The 24,343-nt window shown below is 40.3% G+C and overlaps 1 protein-coding gene across 1 annotated transcript in view; it reads left to right on the top strand.

The window, feature by feature from the left end:
* The window catches only part of cacul1 (CDK2 associated cullin domain 1), a 165,910-nt gene that overhangs the window by 773 nt on the left and 140,794 nt on the right, over positions 1-24,343 (top strand). Inside the window, exons 2-5 of the mRNA XM_069899560.1 lie at positions 67-162; positions 8,687-8,813; positions 10,689-10,791; positions 17,443-17,538. Of these exons, the coding sequence (XP_069755661.1) occupies positions 67-162; positions 8,687-8,813; positions 10,689-10,791; positions 17,443-17,538 (422 nt within the window). The remainder of the gene's footprint in view (positions 1-66; positions 163-8,686; positions 8,814-10,688; positions 10,792-17,442; positions 17,539-24,343) is intronic.

Raw genomic sequence — 24,343 nt, 5'->3', positions numbered from 1 at the left:
TCGAATCGGGGGGCCTGGCGCCAGCACAGCAGGATCCCAAAGAACTACTCCATCATCATGTGTCAGTCCACGGGGAGGAGCGGGGGCCAGGAGCCCACAGAGGACCTGAGCCCATCGCCAGTAAAGTGACCCTGAATATTAACAGTTCAGCCTCCAAGTTCTGTAAGTCGAGCAAGGGGGAAGCATTTTGTTTCAGGATGTGGAGCTGACGTGAATAAAGATTTCTTGGGTTGCTCTTGATGGCAATTCGTTTAAAAACAAACACGTTGGCCCTTCTACAGTTGACTTTATTTCTGTGCAAACAGTAGTTGAATTCTTCATTCTGCACCTCGGATGTGTAGGGTAGTCACACTGTTCATCAAAGTTATTACAATAGTTGGTGGCCAATGCTACAAAGCTGTAATAAACACACAATTGTACTTGAACGCCTAATTGCCCATGCTCCTCTCAACAAGTAAAATCATGATAAATTGGATAGACCTAAAATTGTTACTCAAAATCTTAATGTTCACACGTCAGTATAAGTTTGCAACTCAAAGAAGACTGAGGAAAAAGTTAGAAATGAGCCCATTCTTGGATTAATGTTAAGGGGTCTGCCCACAGGTTGGTTTTTGGCCTTGCCTCCCTGCCAAAACTGCCTAAAAATAATTTCGGACTGGAGAAACGTTGTAAATTCTTAAGTCAAGAGTTGATTATCATAGAGGAAAGAAGGGTTAACTGGTGTTTTTTTAGGACTTCCAATTTTGGGCAGGTGCATTGTGAATAATTCAATTCGGACCTGGGATGAATGGAACTGTGTTACTGTAAATATTTAATTTGCTTGATTTATTCAAAATTATTGTATTATCTTTACACATTTACTTCACATGACTTCTAATCTATACTGTGAACATTGAAGGACTATAGTAGTAATGGCAGAACTCAAAGCAAAATATAATTACTGCTCACTCGGAACAATACAGATCTGGAGGATTCTGAGTTTAATAAGTTTTGAGTGAGTACTGATCTCGTCAGACAGTGAAGCTGTAAATCATGGGGTGGGTGGGGGGGGGGTGGTTTGTAACTGTAGTGTAAAAGCAGGCAGGTGTGTTTGGTGGCTGTAGTTCTTGGAGGTGATTGCTGCCCACTCATCTGTGTTAAGGAATTGTATGTGGGTGCAATACACAAAGTGCTGGAGAAACTCTGCTGATCATGCAACATCCAGAGGAAGTAAAAGGCAATTGATGTTTTGGCCCTGATCTATTTATCTCATGAAATTGAATGGTATGTTAGGAACTGACAGATGAAATAATTGTTTCTAAATTGTGGTGTGGCAATAATCTCTCCGATTGTTCGCTACAAACACAATGCAGCACCAAGGAGAGATTTTGAGATAACTTGGAAGAGGGAAAGGGAAGATCTTTGGTTAAATAATACTTGCGATCTCAAATAAGTGGCTGTATATTTATTAAAACCAATCAATTATTAAATGTGTAGGCATTGAAAAGTTACATGAAATGTTATATATTCAGGTTTTGAAGCAATTGTAATTCAGTGAATGTAATCAAGTAATATTTTGTTTGGAAAAAAGTTGTCTTGCATTTCATCATGGCACAAAGCAAATGCAGTTCATTGCTTTGAAAGACATGAAAATCTTTTGCCAGCATGGAGCTGCTTTACTGTTGGAACTCGGGCAACTAGTTTGAGCACCCTGAAGTCTTCTGGGCAGCAATGAGGTATTAACCATATAACGACCAGATAAAATATTTTTAGTGTGTGAAAGGCTAAATTTGGCCAGGGAACAAAGAGAACTTGCTTTTCTTTGAAAGTGAAACCAGCAGGGTTTCTTTAAGGGAAAATCTAACTTGACAAACCTATTGGAGTTATTTGAGGAAGTGACAAGCAGGCTGGATAAGGGAGATGCAGTGGATATTGTGCATTTGAACTTTCAGAAGGTATTTGACAAGGTGCCACAAACAAGTCTTCTTAATATGAAAGCCCATGGTATAGCAGGAAATATTAGCATGGCTAGAGCAATGGCTGATTGGCAGGAAGTAGAGTTGGAATACATGGATCTAATTCCAGTTGGCTGCCAGTTGCTAGTGGTGTTCCTCAGGGGGCTGTTTCTTTTTATGTTGTATATTAATGATTTGCATTATGAAATGAAAGGCTTTGAGACTAAGTTTGCAAATGATACGAAGATAGATGGAGGAGGAGGTAGGGTAGAGGAAATATGGAGGCTGCAGAAGGACAGACAAATTAGGGGAATGGGCAGAGAATGTTAGAAAGTGTACGGCTGTGGACTTTGGTATTTAAAAATAAATGGGCAGATTTTCTTTTTTGAAGAAGGCAAAGTCAATCCTGGCATTCATTTCAAGAGGAATAGAATACAAGAGCGAGACTGATGTTGAGGCTTTGTAAGGCACTGGTAAGACCTTATTTGGAATATTGTGAGCTGTTTTGGGCTCATCTTTTAAGAAAAGATGTGCTGATGTTGGAAATGGTTCATAGGAGGTTCACTAGTGTGATTCTGGAAATGAAAGGGTTATATGAAGAGCATTTGACAGTTCTTGGCCTGTATTCTAGGAGAATGAGCGTGGATCTCATTGAAACATTTCAAATGTTGAAAGTCTTGGGCAGAGTAGATGTAGAAAGGTTGTTTCCCATGGTAGGGTAGTCTCGGACAAGAGGGGAGAACTTCTTGCCACAGGTGCTTGTGGAGGCCAGGGCATTGGGTGTATTTATAACTGAGATTGATAATACTTGATTAGCCAAGGCATCAAAGGTTATGGGGAGAAGACCAGGCAGTGGGGCTGAGTTGGAAAGTACATCAGCTCTTGGTTAAATGGCAGGGCAGACTTGATGGGCTGAATAGCCTATTTTTGCTTCAATGTCTTGTAAGGCTTTGAATCTGCTGAGTTAACTTGGTCTATTTTTCACCTCTTAACAGCTGTTCACACACTGGTATTACATACTATTACCAACCAAAACAATGAACAGATTTTAAATAGGTTGTAGAAGCAGAAAGGCTCTGACATTAAAATGGTCAAACACTTGAAGGTGGCATTTTCAGCTGAATTTTTAATTTTCTCTGTAATTGGAGACCGAACAAAAACAAGCAAGTTTAATGCCAAATCTTTTATAATTCATTAGAGCTGTGTTGTTAAATTTGGGTACCACACTTCAGGGAAGAGATCAAGGTTGGAGGGAGTATAAAGGAGACTGACTGGTTTTACATTTGGGGGATATATTTAGGAGATATTTAAAAAAACAACAGACTCGCCAAGGCAAATAGCGCCTTTGGAAGACTACACAAAAGAGTCTGGAAAAACAACCAACTGAAAAACCTCACAAAGATAAGCGTATACAGAGCCGTTGTCATACCCACACTCCTGTTCGGCTCCGAATCATGGGTCCTCTACCGGCACCACCTACGGCTCCTAGAACGCTTCCACCAGCGTTGTCTCCGCTCCATCCTCAACATCCATTGGAGCGCTCACACCCCTAACGTCGAGGTACTCGAGATGGCAGAGGTCGACAGCATCGAGTCCACGCTGCTGAAGATCCAGCTGCGCTGGATGGGTCACGTCTCCAGAATGGAGGACCATCGCCTTCCCAAGATCGTATTATATGGCGAGCTCTCCACTGGCCACCGTGACAGAGGTGCACCAAAGAAAAGGTACAAGGACTGCCTAAAGAAATCTCTTGGTGCCTGCCACATTGACCACCGCCAGTGGGCTGATAACGCCTCAAACCGTGCATCTTGGCGCCTCACAGTTTGGCGGGCAGCAGCCTCCTTTGAAGAAGGCCGCAGAGCCCACCTCACTGACAAAAGGCAAAGGAGGAAAAACCCAACACCCAACCCCAACCAACCAATTTTCCCTTGCAACCGCTGCAATCGTGTCTGCCTGTCCCGCATCGGACTGGTCAGCCACAAACGAGCCTGCAGCTGACGTGGACTTTTTACCCCCTCCATAAATCTTCGTCCGCGAAGCCAAGCCAAAGAAGAAGAAGAAGAAAGAAAAAGAAGAATTTTAAAAAAAAAAATCTGTTTACTATTTCCCTGGGGGGGGGAAGATGATAAAAGATGAGGTAAAAATAAGAAATAAGCTATTTTTTCTATGCCTTCCAGTTGGAGACTTTTCAAGAGATAAAAAGGGCACTAGGTTTTTGAAAGAATAAAATGTTTATTTTTGACCTACGATCTGGAATCGACTGGGGCTGAAAAGGGTTGAAATAAGATTTATCATAACTTTCAAAAAGAAAATGGTGATTCGATAAAGGACAACGAACAAGGAGATAAAAAGTGGAGAGTTCCTTTAAAGATCTAGCACAAATACAATTGATTGAATGGCCAACATAAATCTGAGGTTATGTGGCAGATTTTGAAAGCTCTAATTTGTGTGTTAATTTAGTTGCTAATTGAATTTGCTGACCAGCTGAATTAATAGTTTCCTTGCTTTCTAAATTTACCAATTGCATTAGATAGGATCTGCTGTAGCTTCTCAAGTGCATTAAATGTTGAATTTATACTAATGTGATTTAAAACTAGTTAAATTCACTAAATTTGAAGCTTGTTTTCATATAAGAATGTAGCAACTATCTTGCCAGCCTATAGTTAAGTAGTTTTTTAATGAAAAAATGCAGTATGATTGCAAGCCAAACAGATATGGAAAATCTTGTATTAGCTTCATTTGAAATTACAACATAACTGCTGTAATTGCCTACAATGTCTTTTTAACGTGGGTTACTGATGATTGGTAGTCAGCGATTATCAAGGAAGTGGGCCTGTTTGTGCATCAAATTATAATGTGATCAAAGTTGCTGTGTGTGAACTTATTCCTTGTATTTGAACACATCAAATTGTTAATTGATAATTTAACTGAAAGACCACTGGCATGTTGAGCTAGGGATTTGTTTTATAAATCCTTTGCGAACATTTTTTCTGATTGTCGGACTCGAAGTTTTGTGGAGTAAATTTTGTTCAAGATGGCATCAGACTTGAGTTTGCATACCTCCTTCTTCTTTGGCTTGGCTTCACGGACGAAGATTTATGGAGGGGTAAATGTCCACGTCAGCTGCAGGCTCGTTTGTGGCTGACAAGTCCGATGCGGGACAGGCAGACACGGTTGCAGCGTTTGCAAGGGAAAATTGGTAGGTTGGGGTTTCCTCCATGATACTGTTATTTGACAATTCCACGTCAAAGCCCAATTTTAAATTATTTGTTTTTCTGATGTATCTGTCTTCAAAGTTTTGACGTTCTCTTCAGTCATTGGAGCAATCGTTATTTGTCTGGTATTCCATCAAGTTCACTCATTTTATTATGTATCGAAAAATGCTTGTATCATTTCATTTGAAACCAATCCAAATGTTAATTTTCATTACCTGGATTTTTTTTTAAACTGAAAGAAGTTTAATTGCAAAATAACTTTACAAAGCTTTTATGAAAGTTTAATTTTTTAAAATCGTATTCCAACACTACAAAAGAAACCATCAAAAGTATTGGATTTGTTTTGAAGATTGTGGGATGCTTTGAGGACATGAAAAGATGCTATCCAAGTTATTTTTCTTGACATTCCCCATAATTGTTCTGGAGGTAACAATTGATTTGAAGTCTCAATTATATTTGCTTTCTTCCCAAAATACACAATTTGGCCATGTTTGTATTTGAGATTAATTAATTAATTGAGATAATAATAAAAATTGTTATGATTATTTAAGTAATACACTGGAAAATGAGCACATCTCACCAGTGGTCACATGCCAAAAGAAATGTTTTGATTAGCAACATAGTGAATGATCTTCCATTAATAGTGGTTGTGAGTCTTGCATGGAAAACTGAGCATTCTTTTTGTTTGTGGGGGAAATGCAAACTGCAAAGGCCATGTCTGGTTTTCTCGGCTATCTTGTTCCCTAAATATTTAGACCACAAGTTCAGCAGAAGAAGAAAATTAACAGCTGCAAACTTATTGACAGAGACATACAATATGTAATCTTATCTGAAATATCTTGAGGTAATGCAGCAAGTGCTGAGTTTGGTGGGGGGTGGGAGTGGTGGTTGTGGTTATTGTTTGGTGTAGCTACAAGTCAAAGCTGTTAACAATCCCTGCCGCCATAGTGTTAGAAGTTCAGGATATCTAAGCAATCACAAAAGACTGCTGGAATTTGATGCACAAGTAATGCTGGTGTATCTCTGAGGGTCAAGGAACATGAGGGGGGGGTGGGAGGAGTCTGTGACATTTTGAGTTGAGAGATTGCATTAAGAGCGAGTGGAGAAGATGTCCAGTGTCCGGGAGAGAGAAGGGAGAGGTGAGACAGTTCCCCAAGTTGATCAGGTTTATTGGTGGGGAGGGATAACTGGCAGGAGGAGCCAGGTGGAGGAAAGGGAGGAGTGGAATGGGGAGGCAGGTGGGTGATGAGTGGGAATAAAGAAGGGAAAAAAAGCAGATGGGGAAGGGAGAATGAAGCTGGAAGGTGGAGGCAGAAAGATTGAGTGTTGGAATCTGATGTAAGGAAGGTGATAAAGGGAACTGTTGGGAGAGAGAAGAAGGACAAGTGGAATCAGACGGAGCTGAAAATCTAGTGGACAAAACGAAATGTGAGGATAGGAATGAATGGAAAGTGGTAAGAGGACAAAAAATGGATGATGAGCCAGGGTTGGCGGACGATATCTGAAAAGGAACGAAAGCGGGAGGATCAGCAGGGGAGAGGGAGAGAGGCAAAAGTGAACGTGGAAAGTAAAGGTTCCCTGAAGTTGGAAAATTCATTGTATACTACCCAGATGGATTAGTTCGGCAGTGGAGCAGGTAGAAAGGGAGGGAAATGGGAAAGGGAGTTGAAAAGACAAGCATATGTGGGAGTCTTGGGGACAGAGTGCAGGTGCTTTGCAAAATGGTTGCCTAGTCTGCACCACTTCTTGCCGATGTAGAAGAGACAATATTAAGAGCACTGAATTCAGTAGACAAGCTTGGAGGTGCCCATGAATCCTCGCTTTTACTTGGAAGGGTTGTGTAGGTTCCTGAATGGTGGTAAAGGAGATGGTGCAAGAACAAGGGGAAAACACTGGTATCATAGAAAATCAGCGTTTAAGATTCAGTTTATTGTCCTATAGTTAAAAACAGCGTCATATTGTACAAAATTGTCTTTTTTTTCTCTGTAAGGCAGATAGATTTGCCATTGGCAGAAATAGCCTAAAACGGTTCTTGCATTCAGAGGAATAGAGATTTCCCCCCCCCCCCCTCCCTGCCACAGATACTGAGTGTCTGTGGATTCAACTCCAGTGCTCCTGCAGCCTCCGTAGCCACACAGAGTCCAATCCAAACCATTGAAACCCTGAACTCCAGATCCAAACTTCTGATACCTGGTTCCCCTTCAGCCAGTCTCCAGCAGTCTGCAGATTGGTGCGAGTCTCTTGACACCAGTTTTCAGCAGGTTCGCAGACTGCGTGGGTTCCTCACCTCGAGTCACCAACAGGCCGCCACTTGTCCTTCAGTAGCAGAGCCAATAGCGGGTCTGCTCTCATGGTTCATCTCTTCTGCTTCTCCTTCTCAGACTCGGGGCTGTCTCCCTGTTTTTTTGGTGCCCTGTGCTAGTCCTTTGCTTCCCTGGAGACTGCAACCCCCTTGTGGCTGCTGCCATTCATAGGCGCCGCCATCTTCGATGCAGACCCCGTGGTTGCAGGATTTTAAATAAAGCTACCAGTCAAAGCCTGTACAGAGCTCATGGTAGTTGGACTGGATGGTTAGACCTCACGGGAGCGCTGTGACTCCGCTCCCTGTGGGTCCATACCAGCTCCAGCAGTGCCATCGTTTTTAGGAGGGGTGTGGCGAGGACTGAGAGTGGGGAGTTACAGAGAGAGTAAGGTGGAAAGGGATAATCATAGAAGGGTGTGGATGGTGGAGAAATCTGTTACAACTGGTGGAAATGACAAAGAATGATTTGTTGGTTTTAGAGGTAAGAAGTAGTAGGAGGAGGAGAAGACTGGCATACCTTTTTTGGAAGTAATGAGAGTAGAAAACAGAAATGGAGGAAATGCGAGGAAGCAATATTTCCTGATAAAGTAGAAAATCTCATGTCCTGGACGGAAACCCTCATCTTGATAGCAGATGTCGCAGAGATAGAGAAATTGTGAGAAAGGGATGGCTTTCTTACAAGAGACAGGGCAGGAAAAGGTGTAATATAGGCAGGTGCATGAGTTAGTGGCTCTGTAGTAAATATCAGTTTGTCTTCAGAGATGTGGTCAGAGAGATCACTGAAATAGATGAGACAGATCAGAAGCAGTTGAAGTGCATTTGAGAATGGAGGTGATACAATTAAGTGCTGCATGGCTGCCTCACCAATACAGTTACCGATGTAAATGAGGAGTCGTACTGGAGAAGGTTTGGAACAAGAAATGGTTTTGTGTGGTTTACGCAAAAGCTGGTGCCCATGTGAATCTTTTCAGGAAGTGAGAGGAATCAATAGTTGTTCAAAGGCAAGGTAAGTTCTGCCAGGCCTACCAAGGTTGAAGGGGGAAAGGGGTTACATCTTTTGTGTGTCACACAACATATGTGCAGTTCTTCCAGATTGCAATCCTTTCAGTAAGTGTGGGGAAACCTTCGAGTCGTCCAAGCAATGAGACGAATTGGAAAGTAATTCCTTGGTCAAAACTTTTGGAGTCTGTGCTGAATTTGGTAAATTATTTGTTTTTTTTTTACCTTGTGTTTAGTGATGAACGTTATAACAGCAGAAGACTACCAACACATTTATTGGCCGAAGCTGGACAGTGCGATTGATCAGCTTTTGACACAGTCTCCAGGAGACTGCATCCCCATTTCTTATGAACAAATTTACAGGTGAGAACAAAAAGAAAGGTAGTAATCTACCATTAATGTGACTCGAGAAAGAGGTAATCTAAATGGAACTATTTGTTTGTGAAAAATATCATTATGATGTTTTCCTGAGCAATGCAGCCCAGATTTTCAAATACTTTAATTTGTATCATTGTGAACTTGGGGAAGAATAATTAGAATTTAACCATCATGGGAATGAAATTATAATTGCCTTGCCAGTCTGGTTTCATGTAAATTAGAAAATAATTTCTAGTTCTTTATTTGCATTTAATTATTATTTTGATTGGTCTTCCCACTCTCTCTTTATATTTCCTATTACATTATTAAATACACTTTTTCCATTTTTGCCTCACCAAAATATTTTGGGATACAGATTCAGTGCACACTTTTGGAATGTGGGGCATTATAGTAAAGGCCTGTTAGCCCATGATGTTGTGCTGGCCTACATAAACTTGCTCCACAACAATCTCATCCTTCCTTACCCCTCACCCTGAACCTCATTTTTTTTTTTGTACATCCATGTGTTTATCTAAATCTTTTGAATATCCCTATCATCCCAGTCTCCACCAATACCCCTGAAAAAGCATTCCAGGAACTCACCACTTTTAAAAAAAAAAAAAATTGCCTCTGTTATCTCCCCAAAACAGTCCTTCACTTGCTTTAAACAGGTGTCCTCTGGGTTTTGCTATTGTCACCTCAGGGAAAAGGTGCTGACTATACACTCTATCTAAAACCCCTCATAATCTTGAAATACCTTTATAACATTGCCTCTCTTTCTTCATTCCTCCAGAGAAAAGCTCTAGCTCTGAACTCTTGCTTCACAAGACATTTAGCCTTTGAACTTTGTTCACATCAAACTCCAGCTGAAGTGATGCAGTCTTAAATGAGTTTGTCATTTTCAATCTTGTATTTTGCCATGGATCTGAATCCTCACAGACTTAATTTCCAACTAATGGTACTTAAATTGCTATCCATGTTGCAGAGAAGCAATGTGGAAGGGAAGTGTCAGATATGTCTTCAGTCCTCATCTATAGTGTCACTGGAGGACATTTGTTTCCTATGAACTGCATCCTGGAATCATACAATGTCACAGGAGAGATTTATTTACTTCGCTCAAGCTAATTGATTGCATTTAATGTGTGGAAATTAGCTAAATAATTTTCAGCTTGCCAATTACAATTTGAGGTCATCTTTGAGAGTATGTTCTCCAATTTCCTCTCGTCTTGGACATCCATTGAATTCCCGTGCAGCTTGTGGTTTGGAGAAATCAATTAACTGTGATTAAGGGCATTTATTAAATTATTCAAGTTTCTTCCCTTTTGTTTTTCACTTGAAGTATATTTTGTTCTTCAATCCAGAAAAGTTAATGTAGTTGACTTATTTTGGATGTTGGTTCCAGCAGATCAGATTAAACTGTTAACCTTGCCTCTTGGTATCATTTAATAAAGGTGGGAGTGAAGTTTTTGAATAGATGAGTAATGTCTCCTTTGCAGAATGGAAGATTTTTTTTCCATTTGTTACACCATTATACCTGACTTTGTGAATAATGGCACAGAAGGATGCATTCTCAATGGGGATTTTTATCTCTTCATATGGCATGCCAATATTAACTTTCAAAATCCATACTTTAAATTCGAAATGAGATACCCGTTTATTTTCCAGCAATCAATTGTGTGTATTGCACATGATGGCTAGGAACCAGACTGAGCGTATTAGTTAATTCAAATTGGGATTCAAGATGAAACACCTAAGAGTCCTTGAACAATGTAACAGGCGTGTCATATTTAACAGCGCCTTCTTTAATGAATGTGCTTTTGGAGGATTATCTAATGAGCAGTATCACATAAAAGGTAGATGATCTTTCTTTTTTATTTTTAGTTGTGTTTACAAGTGTGTGTGCCAGCAACATTCAGAGCAGATGTACTGTGACCTCATCACGAAGATTACCAGTCACTTAAGACTAATCTCAGAGGAGCTGCAGGTACATTTAATTTTAAATGTCTGCTATTTTCTTTGCAAACCTGATATGTTGTATGTTGAAGATTTGTTTCAATAATAAATAACTATTGCCACTATTGTTTTGAACTTTGTGTGCAATAATACTTTTTTCTTGTTCATCAGCAGATGCTATTATTGTATGAGCTGAATCCTGTGTTCTAAATTAGTTTAGATATCACGCTGACTAATTTAGAAACTGGTGCTATGTCATCCGTCTCTTGTCCTCAACCAAAATAATTGTGAATTACTGCTGCATTTGTGCACAATGTCTTGCAAGCATAAATACGATTTGCAGTGCCAGTGTGAGACCCAGCTTAACACATTGATCAAAATCTGCTGAGGTCTGATTTAAATTTTGATGGTCTTTCTGAAGAGTGATACAATAATTGGAGTGTTGCCACCTTACTTTAGTATGGTTGTGGTTGAAAATTCAGTGTTGAAGGGTAATTGAAACAGGTAGTGCTTGTTAATCTTTTTGGATTTAATTTGGCTTTCTGATGGTTTTGGAATAAAATTGGTTGATTCCATTTTCAATAGTCTACCTCACTGACAAAAGGCAAAGGAGGAAAAACCCAACACCCAACCCCAACCCACCAATTTTCCCCTGCAACCGCTGCAATCGTGTCTGCCTGTCCCGCATCGGACTTGTCAGCCACAAACGAGCCTGCAGCTGACGTGGACTTTTTACCCCCTCCATAAATCTTCGTCCGCGAAGCCAAGCCAAAGAAGAAGAAGTATCATCAATACAAGTGAAGATTAATTTCCAGCCAATGCAAAGCTTGATAATTTAGCTCAAAGTTTGATCCATGTGACATTACAGACCCTCTGCCTTGTAGTCATAGAGTCAAACTGCAAATAACATGCTCAACTCATCGATATCAATGATGTTGGCATTCTGGGCTCATCCTGTTTACCTGCATTTGGGCCATATCCTTCCAAACTCTTCCTGTCAATGTCTGTCTAAGCGCTTTTTGAACAGTAATTGTACTTGCTTCTTCAACTTCCTTTGCAGCTCATTTTGGATGAGGTCTATCCTTTCATTGACAAAATTACCCCTCTGTTTCCTCATAAGTTTCTCTATTCTGTCTAGTTTAGAATTGTGTCATGGGAAATAAACTGTGAGCATTTACTTTATCCATCCCCTTGGGAGTTCATGAACCTCTATAAGATCACTTTCAGCTTCCTACGCTTGGGAATAAAAAGGTACCTATTGAACCTCTTCCTATCTCTTGTGGCTTCCTTTCCTGGCAGCATCCAGTGAATCTCCTCCGCATCCCTTTTAACTTATTGATAGCCTTCTAGTGACATTGAGATGGGGGGAGTACAACACTGGCATCATTTTAACACAATGTTTTATCCACAGTAAAGTCCTAAAATCCAGATGGATTGGGATCGGGACTGGTGTTAAAATCCTGCACTGCCTGTAAGGAATTTGTATGTTCTTCCTACGTCTGTGTGGGTTTTCCCTGGAGGCTCTTGTTTCCTGCCATTGTTCGAAACGTACTGGGGGTGTAGGTGAATTGGGCACAAATTGGGTGGCACGGACTTGTGAGCTGAAATTGCCTGTTGCTGTGCTGTATGTCTAAAATTTAAAGAAAACTTAATTTCATTTGCGTCATCTGGTTCTTGGGTAAGTTTGTTAGGGATACCTAAAAATGAGGGAATAAGTTTGAGTGAAGTCAAGGGGATTTGTGAGCTGTTTTGTGGTTGATAGGGGAAAGCAAATACAAACTAGTGGAGGAACTCAGTGGGTCAAACTACAGCAGTGGGAGGAAAAGAATGATCAATGCTTCAGGCCAGAATCCTTCATCGAGACTGAGTGCAGAGAGGAGATGGCCAATATAATAAAGATGGGGTCAAAGGAGTGGCCATTAGTAGATTGGTGAACCAGGGAGGGGTGCAGTTGAGTGGCCAATGCCAAGTAAATGGAGAGAATGACAAGAGAGGGGAAAACAGGGAGTCCGGTGGATAAACACCAGTCATGTGGGTGGGGTGGATCAGTGATGTGGAGACAAAAGCTGCTAGTTCTAGAATCTGAGAAGAGAAGGTGACATTACTGGTGTAATAAAAATTATTGGGGAGGGGCGAAGGACAGGTGGCACAGGATGGAGCAGAAGAGAGGGAAGAATACTGCAGGGTGAATGTGGGTAGCAATGAAGAATAGGTGCAAGTGGGTGGGTTGCAAGCAAGAAAAATGAGTGAGCATGGGCTAGAAAGGTTGTCACGAACATGTGGGCTGAAATCCTATTTTTATGCTATATGTCTCTAATTCCAAAACAATGTTAAGCATTCCTTTACATACCACAGACCACCCATAACAATCCCACGATTTTTTTTGGTGGGGGAGGATGATGAGCCCATTTGAAGGTCATTGGGGTTTTTATTCGTTTTAGTGCAATTTTGAGTAATTTTGTTATTGTCAATTTACAACCTTGTTTTAAATGGTTTACTAGAGGGGTGGGCAATCTTTTACCATGTGTGGACTGGAAGGTGTGTCAGTGGTTGAACGGCAGGCCACACAGATGTTACCATAAATGAAATAAATACTGAAACAAACATTATGTAATGCATGTTTTTGATTGTCCCTGAAGTACATGATGTACAATGTACTGGCCATAATTTATCAAAAAATAATCCACAGAAAAAGTTTAAGCAACGAGATCAACAATATTCCTTCCAAAAAAACTACGACGAAGTATTGCAATCTGGGAAGTCATCTTCAAATCTGGAAATGCACCAAAAATCATGAGCTCGTTATTAAAATCCACAATTAAAAAAAAACCCATAGACGTCAAAAAGGAGAAAAATTAATCTCAATGAAAACAAAATAACTAACCCCAAAACAGACAACAAGTCAATCAGTGGGGAATTTGATTTTGTTTGTTGTATGAAAGCATTTTGATTTTGGATGACATAGTTGTTGATGCCAATAGCAAGGCACCATCTCAAGGAGTTGTGCTATCAATCTTACCACTACTTAGCAGGAGTGATATAAAGTCATCCCTTGTTGAATATAAAAATTTCAGACAGGCGTTTGGAGCGCTGCAAACTGTCAGTTAAACTTGGTTGTTTTAAATAATGCTTCAAATAGTTCAGAAGTTTTAAAAATAATCAGTAACAATTATTTTTGTCGCAAAACTGCGGACATACATAAATTTGTCGAATACAGCATCTTGAATCTTTTTCAAGGGAAGCTGTTATGTATTCCTCTCAACTTCTGACTTTGATCCAGATCTTCCACTTTTATTTAATTTCTCTGCACTCTAAGATGAACTCTGAATATGTGAGGTAAATCCCATTTACAAGTGAACAAAATGTGCTTTGTGGCAAATGAGTTTTGCTTGCAGCTGGAGTCGGATGAAGGAACATTGCAGCGTCCAACACATGGACATCTGTCTTTGCGCCTTTTTGAATGGCTTGGGAGCAGGCAGGGGGAGGCTCAGGAGAAGGGGGTGGGGGGCTGCTTCAGGGTCGCTCCGAGAGGTTGATCACCCAGTTCCTCATTCACCGGTGGGTGGGTGGCCTGGGGCCAAAAGTGGGAGAATTGACCGCTGATGCACAGATTGTCTCAGGCCCATTTTGAGGACGAAGCATTGTTCCTGGGAGCGCCAGGATGTTATTTTTCCATGGGCAGAAAGTGATGCAGTTAGTGATTGATTCCTAGTTATAACGATGTGGAGAGACTTCAGTGAACATTCTGCGTGAACAGACATTTCTCTGCCCAGTTCATGACTCCAAAGGAACGGGCGGCATTTCTATAGTCACAAAATATTTCCTTTGCTGAGAGATGTTTTAATTCACATGCACAGTCCCTGGGGCCACTGATGACGAGGGCTGACAGTTTAATGTGGCAAACGGTGTACGTTGGAGCGGCTGAGAGTGATCGGGTGAATGCATTGGGTTGCGGGCTGGATAAATTTGGATCACAGGCTGTAGGTTGCCCACCCCTGGTTTATTGTATTCATATTTGTCTCATATTTGTTAGTCTGAGGAAGGACATCAGTGTTTTCCAATACTTTTTCTTTGCTCATCTTAAATGCAGTTTATTTGCCTTATTATTGGTATTACTACATGTTGAACCTTGTGTATCTAAATTAGGAGGAATGTTATGATTTAAACAAAAAAGAAATTCATTGGCTGTGAATTGTTTTGTGATGCCCTGAGAGTAAAAATTTCTTTGTCATTGAAAGTCACTCAACTGCCTGCTCAGATGGATCTTGTGACACTTTTCCATGATCTCGGCTAGTGATTTGGTTAATGTTCCCTCTTTAAACATTGCTATTAAAATCACATTAGTCAGTCAATTACTTACTTGCCCATGTATAAAATAGCTGGTACTTTCACTGAATAACAATGGTAACAGAAGTTAGGTAGTTTGTTCCGACGAAATCGCTGATGGAGCATTATGAAATAGTTATTTAAGAGATTGCTGTCTGTGGAAGGGTAACGTATAGGTTTCTTGTGGATCAGTACATTATCATATGAAGCATTTGTGAATGCACAAGTATTCATCTCTTTTCTTCTTTGGCTTGGCTTCGCGGACGAATATTTATGGAGGGGGTAAAGGTCCACGTCAGCTGCAGGCTCGATTGTGGCTGACAAGTCCTAATCCCACACTATTTGGTCTAATTCCACATGTTAACCAAAATGTCCTTCAACTGTTTGGCAGTGCATTTTTATGGTTGAGAAATTGTCATTGAAATCACTGATAACATCAGTGATTAGTTGAATTGCTTTTAATGATTAGCTGTGTTTAATTGTTTCAGTAAATATTGTTTTCCTTTATTGTAAAGCAAACTTGTACTTAAATTTTATTCCTCCCAGTGGGGCATTTGGCAGGTTATTAGGGTTTCTTTGCTACTGGGGTTCTGTTTACTGAATTTTATTCTGCGAAGTTTTGGAAGTTACCGATGCAAACAGTCTGAATACTGTTATCATTTGAGAAATTAGTTATTTAATTTGACTTTGAATCTATTTTGGATCGAAAATGAACAATAAACATGGATAGAACAGGAGAATGTGACTGATTTGGAATTGGTGTGTTGAATGGTCTTCTTGGGTCCCATTAAAATTCTGAATGTGTACAATGGCATGTTTTACCCTGTGAGTATCATTCAATAGTCTTCATTAAAGCTCCTGCAATGAAATTTAGAAATTGTGCATCTGTTGAAATGTTGAGATTCTTCTGAATCCACTTGTCATACCAATCACACATTGGATGTGTATAGAAAAATACTTGTCACCATTTTATAGATACAGAATTCAAGGTCAATTATGAACATGTTGGGTTGACAGTGGGATTCTGCACGAATGGTGAATTAGTCCACACTAATTGTAAACAGTTTGTTCGATTTTATTGGGTAGTTATTGCATGTGCTTTTGCCTCTATGCATTCTGTACTTTGCTTTATCATTGGAAAATATTGCAGTAAAATATTTCTACTACATATTGCACATATGTTTTGTAAATATGGCCAATTGGTATATGCCAATGTATGTATAGTACAGGTATATGACTGAATTTTTAAAAATTATTAGGCTTTTGTTGAAAGTTTAACAATGCCAGAAGGTGTCAGTATAGTCTATTGCAAAATAAAGTAGCATGGGAGATGCGCATTTAGAGCAGTTCTGAAGGTTATCTGCGGTAGACTGAATGGCATTTTACTCCATTTTGAAGTGATCATCCACAATTGGCAAATGTTTCTGGATCAGTAGTAAGGATCTACACTAATGCGTAGAACAATGCCTGCCCTGCAGGAAGAAGAATCTCTGGGTTGGATATGATGTCATGTCTGTTCTCTGACAGTAACTTGGATATTTCGAGGAAAGTTGTGTTGTGCAATCCAACGGCAGATGTATAATTTGGTCCTGCAGCACCAGTGACTTTTTAATTAAATATGTTAATTTGTCGTGCCTTAAACAGTTCATTTGCAAAACTCCTGTGTTAATTAGGGTAGCAATAACACTGTGCCAATGGAGTATAGTATAGAAACATGGTGTTCAGTAGATAATGTTGATAACTGTGCAATCTTGGCATTCTTCATTTTTAATATTTCTTGTTTCAAAAGCCTCCTAAATGGACATATTGACATTTACTTTGAAGACCTATTGGTAATGAGTGGGAGTTGTAGCAGTGCCTACGGATTGTAGTATGTAGAACAGTCTTTAGCTCGTGGATGAAAGAAAATGGAGGGTTACGAGGTAGAAAGAGTTTAGTTTTTTTTTGGTAGGAATACGTAGGTTGGCATAACATTGAAGACTGAAGGGCCTGTACTGTGCTGCAGTGTTCTATGTCACCACTTGTAACTCTGCCTCGGCAATGTTTTGCATTGGAGAGCAACTTTTTTCACCAGTGGTAATCCTCTGGAACCCTAGCAAGACTGAGCTGTGTTGACTGAATACCAGAGGTTTGCTCAACTAATGTGATTTGACCTTGGAATTAATTTGAATGTGGGCAATTTTGACAAACCAGCATGCTTCAGGATGAAGACAGCATTTTTTTGGGGGGGGGGGGTGTCATCAAATGTTCATGGTTCTGTCAAATGCAAGGTTTGTTTGTTTATTACCTTACAGAAATGCTCCTCAAATGTATGACTATGCAGATACTTTAATGCTGTCCTAAATTCTCTCTGCAGGTCAGCTGTCCAGATGCTTACATTGAGAGATTTAATGCAGCACTCAGCCAATACATGGGAGCTCTACAGAGCATTGTGCCTCTTTTCATTTACATGGTGAGTATGGTGTGCCAAGACTTTAGTCATTGAATGTAATGGCAGCAGGTTGTTTCCCTTCTTATAAATCTAGAATTTTCTTTTCTTTGGCTATTTAACTATTTGGTAATGAAAGGGTATCACTCCACTAAGTTGATTGCAGACACCAGAACCTCAGTTTAATTCTTCTTGGATGTCTGTTCTTTTTGGACTCGATGGGAAATGTTCCTGAAAGTAGCTAGATTATTTGTAAGCATCTTTGTAGTTCTTTGATTTTTCTGCTGCCTGCTGCTGGTGTGGACCTGCAGGGAGCGAGGAACAGAGATCCATTGCTCCTGTGGGGCCCATCTGCCCGGTCAACTCCTGCTAGCTCAGCACTGGCTTTGAACGGCCCATTAAAGGAGCCGACAGTAGTTTTAGTTAAAATCCCACGACAACGGGGTCTGCAACCAAGATGGTGGCACCTCTGATTGGCAGCAGCCATAAGGGGTTGCAGACTCCAGGGGATGCGGACTTATTGAAGGCGAAACTATGGACACTCGGTGACTCTGCGTGGGGGGGGGGGGTGGTGGACGACACTCTCTTTTGCTTCTCTTTCTCTGACTAAGAGGCACTTCAGGCAGTTTCTGTCAATGGCAAATCTGTCTGCCTTACAGCAGGCAAATGAATCTTGTATAATATGACAATAAATGGAATCTTGTATTTCACATTCTTGAATTTCTTTTCTGCCTTATTCATAATAAGGCAGCTTACTCAGATGCATTATCAACCCATGACCTCAAGAACAGAAACACTCCCCCTGAAAACTAAGAACCTAAGGGTGGAGAGAGAGAGGTAAATGAAAATGGAGATTTGATTTCTTGGAAATACATTAAAAAAAAAACTCAGAGAATGATGATATTGAGGTTATTGTATTTAGTATAAATTGGGTAACTGACAGAAAACCATATGTATCATTGAGGTTGAGAGGCTAAAATCAACGGGGAGTCCTAGTGATCAGTGCCAGCATTCTACAAATTTATAATTTTACATTAGTAACATGCATATTTTGTCTTTTTTCAAAAACTACTCTCAAATACACGAATAAGAAAATAATGAGGACAACAGAGAAAGCCCTGCAGACACAAACCTGTTAAGTGAGGGACAAAGTGACGAACAGAGAGAATGTAGAGAAATTAGACTTTCCATTTTGGTAGAAAAATTTTAAGTGGTTTGTGTGTAATATTAATTGTCCAAAAAATGTGTCCTGGTGGGGGGGGGGGGGGGGGGTGGAAATAGCTACACGTGCAGCAAGTAATCAAAGGAAATTGAATGATATTTATTCCAAGAGTTATGGAGTGTAAACAGTTTGCTACCATGTTTTGAAATTGTGGAGTACTGCTACAGAGTTGGGCAACCTTGGAATCAGAGTAGAGAAGATACTTTGGACAGTTTTCAGGAAAGGCGTTGTCTTGTGAGGAAACATTAAGTTAATCTGGCCTAAAGTCTTTAGAGTTTGGAAAGTGAAAGGTGATTCTGAGAATGTGAGTAATGGGGATGTTTAGAATTATGGATTGAGAGGGCGGGTACGGACTTGAGGATGTCCATTCCTGTTTGAAATGAGGAATCAGAATTTGTTATGAAATATGTTTGACGGCAGCATCAGAGGTGCACAAATTGCTATAAATTACATTTCTTTAAATAAATAAAATTAGTGAAAAAACAAGAGATAAAAGTAGTGTCTGCGGTCTTGCTTTTAATTCTAACACACAAACTCTTTACTTAAAATCTTACCTTTGTTATCATTGCCTAGTTACAGTAAGGATATCATCAAGCAGGAAAAGGCTCATGGGGATGTTACTGGGACTGTAGAACAAGTACAAGGAAAGACTAGGACTTTTTTCTCTTGACCTTGAGGCATAGATGATGTGAAGGGCCAGTCTCTTTCTCAAGGGAGAGGAGTCTAAAAGTAGAGAGCATGTTGAAAGGCAAGAAGAAAAGGATTCAAAAGGGTCCAGCGGAACAAACTATTATCACACAAAAGGTGTATGGAATGAGCTGTTTGAGGAATTGGAAGAGGTAGATACAATTACAACATTTAAAAGACAGGAACATGGATAGGAAAAGCTTTGACAAATAGGGACCAAAAGACAAATGAGACCTGATCAGACAGGTGGAGTTGGCTGTAGCAGATGAGCTGGCTGAAGGGTCATTTCCATGCTGTATAGCTCTGACTCATTTTATCAGACACATTTACACTCTTTGCATTGGCCTTAGAAAACTTGAAATTTAAGCTCCCAGAAGGTACTAGCATAATAGGGAAAACAGAGTATTAAGACAACCATAACATCTGAAAAGAACTGAATATTTTGATCCAGTATCTGGCACCCAGGCAAAACTGTTCTTTTCGAGTAGCTTAATCCAGTTAAGACAGAAGATTGCCACTATCATTTTTTTCACCTTGCATAAATACACAATAAGGTTTAAATTTTCCCTCAATAACATCAATTTCTCAGTAAAGGGAAGAATATTAATTAATAGTTAAACTTTCATAAAAGTAAAAGGGAAGATTACGGCACATTTCTTTTTGAAGTCTGCTTCACCATTTAATGAGATTGATCCAATTACTGCTATTCCCCACTTTATGAAAATAGTGTGCCTATGAAACCTTTCATAATCCAAAATGGTGTAAAGCAAAGACCCATTCACTACTATTGAAGGCTATTTTCATAAAAGCGAAAACCCACTCAAATTTCTTTCAGATAGCGACACAGGTTTCTTCGTAAAAGCAAATTTGTGTAAAGCAAATATTCATACACCTTTATTTGCCTTAACACCACTTTATAGCCAATTATAGTGCAACTTTCCCATGTTTCATATACCACTCAGCCTTAAACATCCTTACCAGCAATTCTCGAACAGAGAATTCCAAAAAGCAACCCTCAAGTGAATCTGTCCCAGGCTAACATCAAGCTGGTACTAGAGGGACAGAGTGCAGGAAATCCAGATCCAGCCTACAAAAGAATATCTTGGAGGCAAAGGCCATTCAGATAATCTAGAAACAGAGGCAGATACTCTCCAGCTATGGCAGGGCTTACAGGCCATTACATCCTACCGAAGCATAACACCATAAACAGTTTTGATGCTTCACTACCCAATGAACTGAACACCTTTCATATCCACTTTGAAGAGGGGAATTCAACTCCCCACCTAGACCATGCTCTCTTCTCACTGCTACCATAAGGAAGGAAATGCAACTGCCAAAAGGTGAATACCCAACAGATCAGAAGCAGGTTCTTCCCGTCTGCCAACAGGTATAAAGAGCCTTGGGGTTTTTCGTAAGAAATTGGTGCCCTGGTTAAGAAGGTTGAGGTGCATAGTAGGTAGAGGCAGCAAGGAACAAATGAGGTGCTAGAGAATAAGAAATGGCAAAAAAAAACATTTGAGGAGGGCTAGAAGAAGGCATGAGTTGACTCTGGCAGACAAGGTGAAGGAAAATCCCTAGGGCTTCTTAGATGTATTAAGAGCAAAAGGATAGCAAGAGACAAAATCGGTCAAAGTTATTGAAGGGTATTTTGAGAGACTGGATATGTAAGTACTTTATCAGTAGGGACTGATTAGGGGTAGTCAGCATGACTTTGTATGGTAGGTCATGTCAAACTAATCTTGTACAGTTTTTTTGAGGAGGTTACCAGGAAAGGAGGTGGATGTTGTCTACAAGGCTTTGACAAGTTTGCACATGGAGGTTCATCATGAAGGTTTAGTCACTTAATATCCAGGCTGAGGTAGAAAATTGCATTAGACGTTGACATTGTGTAAGAAGCTAGAGAGTGGTTGCAGGCAATTGCCTCTCTGACTGGAGACCTGTGACTAGTGGTGTGCCTAAAGGATCTGTGCTGGGTCCATTGTTTATCATCTATATTAACTATATGGATCATAATATGGTAAATTGGATCAGCAAATTTTCAGATTACATTGATTGAATGTATAGTGGACAGCTATGAAGGCTTTCAAAGCTTGCAGCGACGGGGTGGCCCGGGAACTTGGCCAAAAAGGCAGCTTGGAGCTGGCGGCCATGCGGGACAGAAGGCTGGACATGAGGTGCAGAGCCACAGGAGGAGCAGACTTTCGGGTTGGTGGAGTCGAGTGCCAGCAGCTTTCAGGCTCTCCATCAGCTCATCGGACCAGAACCGTCCGTCGCACCACCCCCCTCCCCCCCCCCCAAATCTAACTTCTGACATGGCCGCAGTTTCAGCTGTGTGAGGGATTATGGGCAAGGAAGATGGCCATTGCTTCCACATTGAGCCAGCTCTGCCTGCTTCTCTTCCACCGGGTTCTGGGGGTGGCGAGTCACTTTCCATCAAAGGTAAGATAGGGCACCCATGGCGGGGCTTGGGGGAGGGAGGGGTCTCCCTCTGAAAACAGAATTTACTACGAGAAATTAATGTTACCTATGTGTAATGTCATCTACTGAAAAGGTGCTGGTTTTTGGAGGTTGCTGGAGTTGGTTAAAAGGTTAGACAGCTCTAGTGCAAAAAAAAAACTGTACTCAACATACACATGTAAACAAAATTTAAAAAATGCAAACTGCAAAACAAAAGATAAAAAAACAAATCAATAAAGTGCACAAGAGTCCCTGATTGAGTTTGTTGTTGAGGAGTCTGATGGTGGAGGGGGAGCAGCTGTTCCTGAACCTGGTGGTGCCAGTCTTGTGGCACCTATAGCGAGAACAGTGTGTGTGCTGGGTGATGTAGTTCCTTGATAAACAAATAAATCGGAGCAACCATGGACTGTCTGAGGGTCCTCACTTTGACAATTGACTGAGCTAAAAATGAACAACAGTGAAAGCAAGCCTGTCATTACGATTATAACCTATCGCAATCTATCAACTTGCTTTTTACTGATCTTGCGATCATGACCTATCCATTCTCTTCAAGTCTGTCATCCCTCATCCAAATCAGTATACTGGTGACTCAGCAATGTTGCTTCTGTGGGTTTTTTGAGCTCGTTTCTCTTTGCATGAGTTGTACTTTTTTTAAAAACCAGAATTGTTTGAGAGATTGAGTAGCGTAGGAGAATTTGTGTATCAGGCTCATTTTTGAATCACTTGTGTGAAGATGTTTATTTGTTGCTGGAATTTAGAGTTGACAGTCCTTTATTTGAATCTTTAATGCTCTTTTAATGCCTGCCCCATTGACCACCGCCAGTGGGCTGATCTCGCCTCAAACCGTGCATCTTGGCGCCTCACAGTTCGGCGGGCAGCAACCTCCTTTGAAGAAGACCGCAGAGCCCACCTCACTGACAAAAGGCAAAGGAGGAAAAACCCAACACCCAACCCCAACCCACCAATTTTCCCCTGCAACCGTGTCTGCCTGTCCCGCGTCGGACTTGTCAGCCACAATCAAGCCTGCAGCTGACGTGGACATTTACCCCCTCCATAAATCTTCGTCCGCGAAGCCAAGCCAAAGAATGCTCTTTGTTTAAACATTGTGCTCCACAATACCTCATTTCTCAATTCATTTGTCAGTATTGATGAGGAAACAAAGACACACTATACCTCAATAAAAGATGGGATGGAGCTTTACAAAACCCCTGGTTAGTCTGCACCTTGAATATTGGTTATCACACTTGGTGGTGGATAAATTGACATCAGTGCAGTTCTACATTGGTTTACAACACTGATGCAAGATTAACATAGTTAAGTTAGAATGGTTATGAAAATATTGTTACAAGGAATTTTGGCATTTATGGAGTGAATTGTTTGAATTTTTTAAAAAAAAATGATCTTGAGAGATGCATTGTACATTTCTGGTTTTAAAGATAATTGTCTTTTAAAGATAAAAGATGAATATCTTTTAAAGAAAAAGTTATTTTAAAGATAATTGTCTAAAGATTAAAACAAAGCCTTTCAGGAGTTATGTTGTATATTGTTCATTTAAAGTTGTGTCTCCTGGAAAAAACATTATTGATGCTTGGTATTAATTTTAAATCTGATGAACAATTTCCTGGAGTTTTAAGTGATGGTGGCAGAAATAATTGTGAAAATTGCTTGGATTGTGGCAATGGGTCACAGTAATTGGTAAAGGGAGCACAGTGATATAGGGAGAGAGGAACAGTGAACTTTGGGCTAGTTACCTTAACGTTGGCCATTGGGAAAGTGTTTGAATGTTGTTGGAAGCACTTAGAAAACTACATGATAGGTAGACACAGTGAAGGTGAAATAACATTTGACAAATTTGAGTTCTTTTGAAGATCCAGTTATTAGGATGGATAAAGGGCATCCAGTTTTTACAGTGTTTGAATTTCCAAAAGGAATTTCAGAAGGTGTCACATAAAAGGTGTCAAAACAAGATGATGGCTTATTGGTAAGGGGAAAGGAAGTATATTGGTAAAGGATTGCTTAAAAACTGAAAATAAGAATAGAAACATGTCTTGTGAATCAGGGATGGTTATCATTGACGAATAAAGCAACTGGACATGATTTTGTTCATGTTTACTGAATGCATTGGAAAATAAGCTTGAGAAGGATGCAGTCTGTAACAGCTGACAGTTTTCTGGCAGATGGAGAATAATGTAGGGAAGTGACATTTCCCTTTTGTGCTGTATTGTTTCTGGGCTCATCTCCCAGGTTCTTTCCCCCTTTATAAATGTAACTCCACCTATCTATTTTATTCTCGATGAAGAGTTCGGATGTGAAACTTTGACCATTTCGACTTATGGATGCTGTCTGACCTGCTGAGTTGCTCCAGTAATTCTTTGTCTATTATAGATTCCTGCATCCTCAGCTCTTGTGTTTCTTTAATAACTTGGGTAGATACTATTTTGGATGCAAACCCTAGTTCTAGGT

The sequence above is a fragment of the Narcine bancroftii genome, chromosome 10 (assembly GCF_036971445.1).
Source record: "Narcine bancroftii isolate sNarBan1 chromosome 10, sNarBan1.hap1, whole genome shotgun sequence".
Classification (NCBI taxonomy): domain Eukaryota; kingdom Metazoa; phylum Chordata; class Chondrichthyes; order Torpediniformes; family Narcinidae; genus Narcine; species Narcine bancroftii.
Note: the sequence above shows the minus strand (reverse complement) of the source record. Positions and strands in the feature narration are given on the sequence as shown.